This window comes from Sinocyclocheilus anshuiensis, unplaced genomic scaffold (assembly GCF_001515605.1).
Source record: "Sinocyclocheilus anshuiensis isolate Anshui unplaced genomic scaffold, SAMN03320099.WGS_v1.1 scaffold52, whole genome shotgun sequence".
NCBI classification, from domain to species: domain Eukaryota; kingdom Metazoa; phylum Chordata; class Actinopteri; order Cypriniformes; family Cyprinidae; genus Sinocyclocheilus; species Sinocyclocheilus anshuiensis.
Genome location: NW_015554055.1, coordinates 306,833 through 313,558, shown reverse-complemented (window position 1 = coordinate 313,558; position 6,726 = coordinate 306,833). Strand labels below are relative to the sequence as shown.

Here is a 6,726-nt window from a genome sequence, read left to right as displayed (position 1 = left end):
GCCTAATACAAAGAGCCAAATCGCCCATCACACAGATTGCATTTAAAAACATATGAGACGCAGGGAAATGAAATAAACCTTCACAAATTCGTGTTGCGTTTTCTAAACGTTAAAACTGTTTTAACTTTGCATGACTTTCATTGCATCTCTTGCATGTGATGTGAGTGCAGCAGTCATATTTGTCCGTCTAAAAATGTGCTGAATATGGGTTCTGTGTGAATGGCTTGGTTTCGGTTTTAACCTAATCAAGATCTTCTATGCATTGAGCTACTATATTTCTCTAATATTTTGAACAAATAACGCAGCAACTGCGCGTCTTGTGGGCTAGACTAACAAAACATTAAAATGCAACGTCACTTACATCATCATCACTGCATCTCGCGCGCCACTGATGACGCTCCCTGATGCACTCCTAACATTCAATTGTACCATTTTTGCATTCAAATGCAAATGTTTATTTTAAATTAGACTATTATTCATTTTTTTAATTCACAGTCTCCTCATCACATGCAGGCACAGCACTCAATTCAGCATGTGTTCGTGTTTGTGTGAGCTGTCTGCGTCACTCATAGCACGTGCCTATATCGTGCGCTATATCGAACATTTTTTATATCGTTATCGATGAAGATGTACTGTCGATAAATATCGATACCGTTTTATCGCCCAGGCCTAGTTAATTGTATCTAATCATCTGCAATATTTGCCAGCTAATTATTTATCCTGAAAACGTATTTTCATTTGACATTTCCAATCTCCATTGCAATACTGAAAGTGCTATACAGTCCTTCACAGTGCTGTTTGTGCTAAATCTTCAAGGAAACCTTCTCAGTGACGGGCTGTAATAAATCCAAACTTGAATCTCAGCTTTATTGTTGGTGAATGGTTGCTGAAAAATGCACTTTAGTGCTACAGTACAAAGTTTTTTTGTTGTTTTAATAGACAAATGTTAACATAATTTGGAAGTTTTGGAATTTGTATTAGGAATTTCACTGTTTTTGCTTTAGAGATAAGCTTCTTAAGCTTTTACAAGAGAACGTTTTTTATTGAATGAGATAAATTATTTTAGATAATGTGTTATTGTATATGATAAATCAAGAAATTAGACGAGATGAAATAAGCCTTGTGTATAAGCTGACGTTTTTTTGTGCTTAAGGGAAAATGCAATAAGTCTGATGAAATGTCAAAAGAAATTTCTCAAGTGAGAACAGTCATGATTTACTAATTGCATCGATATTAAAGCCCTGCATCTAAAAAAAAAATCTTCTGACTTGCATAAAAAGGCTTAATATTACCTGCCATTTGAAGGTGCTGAGTTCAAAAATATCTATTTTTTTATACAGCTTTTTCACAGGATAAGAATTAAGAATTTTAATTACTAATTAAAATTATATATGTATAAGTTTAATACACATATTAAAATAACAAAAACATTCAAATGTCAAAAGTTTCATTAAACTTACAATCTGCAAATGAGTGGAAAAATATGTTCAAATACTCCATTAAATGTCAAAGAACTTTACATAAACAGTTTTTTTTTTTTTTCAAGCTTTTTTTCACAAAATCCTTAGTATGGATGTAGTAAAACACCCACAGATGTCACAGAGAATTGCGTGCTAATTCTCTATTTCTAGAATTAGCACCCAAAAGCAGTATTGGATCTCATTCAGCAAAAACGAAGTAGATTGGTGAATTTTTGAGGAAATAATTGTGATTATACATTTAACTTTTATCATGCAGCCCAGTCTCTGGATATTAAACCTGTTTGGGGCATTTGTGTGTGACAGGATCCTCGGAACACAGCTGGTGTGTCCTACAGATGAAGGATTCCAGTGGTACGCCACACCAGCTCTTGTGCCCATCCCCTCCAGTGGCGGCCAGAGCAATGAGAAAACTAATGAGTGAGTCATCTGGGGGTTGTTAATGTGTGTGTATGAAATCATTAGTGTTCTATAAAGCCTATTTTTCATGCCACTGTGTGTGTGTGTGTGTGTGTGTGTGTGTGTGTGTCAGGTTGTATGTGCAGGGTCGGAGGGCAGTTTTGTGTCAGCCCACTTTGGAGGTGACCCACCCTCATGCCATGCCCAGTAGTAACAATGGAGAGGAGTTGCCCAGGGTGATCGAGGCCGAGGGGCAGATAGAAGAGTATCTTGCCTTTGATTGCAGGGATCTGTGAGTTTGTTTGTGTGTGACAAATAGGAGTTTGTTATTAAACATCATTTGTCTGATATTTTTCTGAGATTTTTGTAGATGAATGATATGTGTGTTTATCTAGGGACGAGGAATGGGAACGTGAGTATGTGAAGAGACGGCGGAGGCGCTGGCTGCCCCCTGTCTCGCCTTATCGCTGTCGTCGGGAGGCGGTGCTTGATCTGCTGTTTGATGACGTGTGGTGTGAGCTCATCGGCTGGATGGAGGAGCTTGTACGTAGACATTGGGAGGGTTTTGTGTCAGGTAGGATGAATTTTCAAATATTTGTATAGCAAAATGGGAACTGGAATACTGGGACTACCATTCTAAAGTTTGCGATCTGTAACATTTTTTAAAAATGTTTTTTAACGATATCTCTTATTCTCACCAAGACTGCATTTAAATACAGTAAAAACAGTAATATAGTGAAATATTATTACAATTTAAAATATCTTTTTCCTATTTGAATATATTTAAAAAGGTAATTTATTCCAGTGGTGGCAAAGCCATTACTCAAATCTTTAGCATCACATGATCCCTCAGAAATCATTCTAATATGCTGATTTAATATTATTATCAATGTTGAAAATAGTTGCTGCTTAAGATTTCACTAACACTTTATTTTGAGGTGTCCTTGTTACACGTTACATGTACTTAATATTCTAATAACAATACATTATGCATAATTACATGCAAGTAACCCTAAGCCAAACCCTAATCCTAACACTAACCATATAGTAAGTACATGTAGTTAATTATTATTACCCAGTACTTAAATATATAATTACACAGTAACAAGGACACCTTAAAATAAAGTGTAACCAAGATTTCTTGTGGATATTGTAATTTTTTTGTATATTTTGTCAGGATTCTTTGATGAATAGAAAGTTCAAAAGAACAGCATCTATTTGAAGTTTTTTTGTAATACTGTAAAAGTCTTATTATGACTTTTGGTCAATTTAATGCATCAATGTTGAAAAAAAACATTCTTAAAAAAATATACTGACCCAAAACTTTTGAATGGTAGTGTATGTTTAGCAGCATCGAAATAATATGAATGCAGATTTCAATCTGGTTACGGCAGTGAGGTAAATGCATTTACATTATGCTTACATAATCAAAAAAATATTAACAAATTCTGATTTATATTCTTGTGCATGAAACAATATATAGGGGATAGTGCACATTATCAGGACATCACCCAGAAGGAGTTAATTTTGTGATACTGATCAACAGACTGTACATTGTAGGGATGCACCGATACTACTTTTTCCAGAACTAGGCCAAACCTTTATTTTAGGTACTTGCCGATACCGAGTACCGATACCTGTATTTTCATTGCATTTGTAATTTAAAAAAATATTGAGTACAGAAAGCAAAAGAAAATATATGTTTGTTGGCTTAGTTCATTTAGCAAATAGATATTTCCTTCAGTTATTTTCACACTAATTTATGCCCATTAAAATGGATTCTACAAGTTTTTGTTACTTTCTCTGTTCATTTTTTTGCTCTATGGTACATCTCTTTAATTTAATAGCATTAGAGCTGCTCCATTGCAGCGGCTCAGTACTGTAATCACAAGACGTTTTGCTGTAATAATGCAGGGAACCACTCGTTATATATAAATCTTATAAATAAAAACTGATGAACTGTGATGAAACAACTGGCATGAATATTAAATGTTTAACATTATATTAAATGAATACATATACCTCGTAGACATCCTTAATATCTAATAACTCAATTCTGCTCGCTGTTGTTCTGTTGTCAGTGTTTTTTTGTCTGGATACGGCACTGTTCACTTCACATGTTGTGTGGTATCGGTGTTTGGTATCAGAGCATTTTTATGAGTACGAGTACAGGAGCGCAGTATCGGGCCCGGTGCATCCCCAGTACATTGTACTAAAAATCGTCCTTCTAATTCAACAGCTCGCCAAATCATTTCAAGGGATAGCTCCCAAAAATGAAAATTCTGTCATTAAGTACTCACCCTCATGTCGTTCCAAACCCGTAAGACCTTCATTCATCTTCGGAACACAAATTAAGATATTTTTGATGAATTCTGAGAGCTCTCTGACCCTCCCATAGACAGCAATGTCACGATCAAGGTCCAGAAACGTAGCAAGGACATTGTTGAAATAATCCATGTGACATCAGTGGTTCAACCGAAATTTTACGAAGCTACGACAATACTTTTTGTGCGCAAAGAAAACAAAAATAACGACTTTATTCAACAATTCGTCCCCTCCGCGTCACCCTATAGCGCCATTTTGGAGAGTATCCACTGAATGTAAACAACGTATGCTGATCTGTGTCAATAGCTGCACGCGGATACGTTGTTTTCGTTCAGATCATAGCGTCAACAACGTATCCAACGTAAACAGCACGCGGATACGTTGTTTTCGTTCAGATCATAGCGTCAACAACGTATCCAACGTAAACAGCACGCGGATACGTTGTTTTCGTTCAGATCATAGCGTCAACAACGTATCCAACGTAAACAGCACGCGGATACGTTGTTTTCGTTCAGATCATAGCGTAAACAACGTATCCGCATATTTTTGTTTTCTTTGCGCACAAAAAGTATTCTCGTAGCTCCGTAAAATTATGGTTGAACCACTGATGTCACATGGATTATTTGAACGATGTTCTTGCTGCGTTTCTGGACCTTGATCATGGTAGGCTCCTTGCTGTCTATGGGAGGGTCAGAGAGCTCTCAGAATTAATCAAATATATATTAATTTGTGTTCCGAAGATGAACGAAGGTCTTACAGGTTTGGAACGACATGAGGGTGAGTACTTAATGACAGAATTTTCATTTTTGGGTGAACTGTCCCTTTAAGAAATGAAATACTGATTTGAGGTGAATTTATATTATGTGAGAGGAGACGGTGATAAGAGAAATATAGAGTTTAGGGGTAATTATTCAAAATGTTTTTTGAAAGCAGCATGTTGTGTTTGGCCGAATCAAGGATTTCAGAGAGCCATGTCAAGGTGAAGAATAATCTTTGTTAACTTCTCTGTCCATCAGATGATGAGAAGAATACTGTGGCCCTCAGCCCTGCCTGCCCTGATACCCAGAATCCTTTTCTGCTGCTGTCCAATGTCTCAACAGTGCTTCCTCCACTGTCACAGACCAGAACACAACAGCTCACGGCCAGCTTGCAGGCTCAGGTTAGTCAAATGCTTATAGAACAGAAGGGTTCCTATTTTTCCTTCTGTGACAGATGGATGCAACATTGATTTAATCTGAAATCCCATCTCACTGATTTCAGATATCTGTAACCTTCCCATCCCCTGCCATCTGCTTGATGATATCCTCCAAAATATTTAATTGACAGGATTCCCACGATCTTGGAAAAGTCATTGAGAATCTAAAATAATCTTGACATGTCTGTAGTGAATGGGTAGTTGACATGAAAAGCTTGAGGGAAGTTGCAGTACTGCATCCAAAACTATTTGACTTTTTATACAATGCATGCAATATTAATTGTGATAACTTGGAATTTTTGTACTTTAAAAAAATTAATTTGCCACGCTACAGTACAATTTAAAAATTAAGTCATAAAGGGGAAAAAATGAATAAAATTATGAAATAACCAAAAGAAACTGCACCACGTAACGTCCCTTATGCATTAATAAAATTTAAATAAATAAGTAAACAAAACATGGACATGTTTTGCATCAAATACTGCCCCAAAAATGTATTTTTTGCTCTAAAATATTTAATTGGCTAGAAATCGCATTATAGTTATAAAATTATGTAAAAAAACTTTACCAAATAATTGTAAACAACTGAAAGTAATACATTTGTCTGAAGCTGTGGGAATTCTGTATATATGCTTAGTCATTGTGGAGAGATCTTCACTGCTTTGTGTCCTCTCTGTCTTTACACATGTACATACTCAAAAATACACACAAATGCTGTATTTCACTGCTGTCAGCATTTGTCTTTCCAACTTTTTCCCCAGGCTTTTGATTCATTAACTTTTTACCTCCTTTTTTCTGTGTTTTCCTCTGTGTCCCTGTTTCTGCCTTTCTGTCCAATCATCCATCTGTCATCTGTATTCTTCCTTTCTCTTTCTATACCTCTCTATTTCTATCTCTTCCCTTCATTTTCTTTCCAAAGAGCTCAAAGTCATGGGGTTCAAAGCACAAGTCAAGACGGAAATCCAAAAAGCAGAGAAAGTCATCGACAGTATGTAACTCTACCCTGATAACAACACTTAAATAGAGAGGGCGAGCATCTGTGGACCAGTGTTTATAATGCTTGTTCCCACTCTTAGTTTTGTTTTTGTGTATTTTGTGTAATGAAATGTGTTTATGCGGTTTAAAGTTCAAAAAACATTATTTTTTTTGAACATTAAGAGAAATGACAAACAAGCGCTACTCTACACTGCTCAAAACTCGCCTTTGAATCGTCAGTGGAAAATCCTTTAAATGAAAATGTACTTACAGTCTGGGAGTCAGAACAGCTGGCATTGTAGTCTACTCTTCCAGGATCAGGAAACAGTCCTCCATAAAATGTGCTGCACACAT

The 6,726-nt window shown here is 36.1% G+C and overlaps 1 protein-coding gene across 1 annotated transcript in view; it reads left to right on the top strand.

The window, feature by feature from the left end:
- Window positions 1–6,726, top strand: part of LOC107668502 (protein FAM149B1-like) — a 26,929-nt gene that overhangs the window by 6,341 nt on the left and 13,862 nt on the right. The window contains exons 5-9 of the mRNA XM_016460390.1: window positions 1,785–1,898; window positions 2,011–2,169; window positions 2,273–2,451; window positions 5,219–5,361; window positions 6,317–6,385. Of these exons, the coding sequence (XP_016315876.1) occupies window positions 1,785–1,898; window positions 2,011–2,169; window positions 2,273–2,451; window positions 5,219–5,361; window positions 6,317–6,385 (664 nt within the window). The remainder of the gene's footprint in view (window positions 1–1,784; window positions 1,899–2,010; window positions 2,170–2,272; window positions 2,452–5,218; window positions 5,362–6,316; window positions 6,386–6,726) is intronic.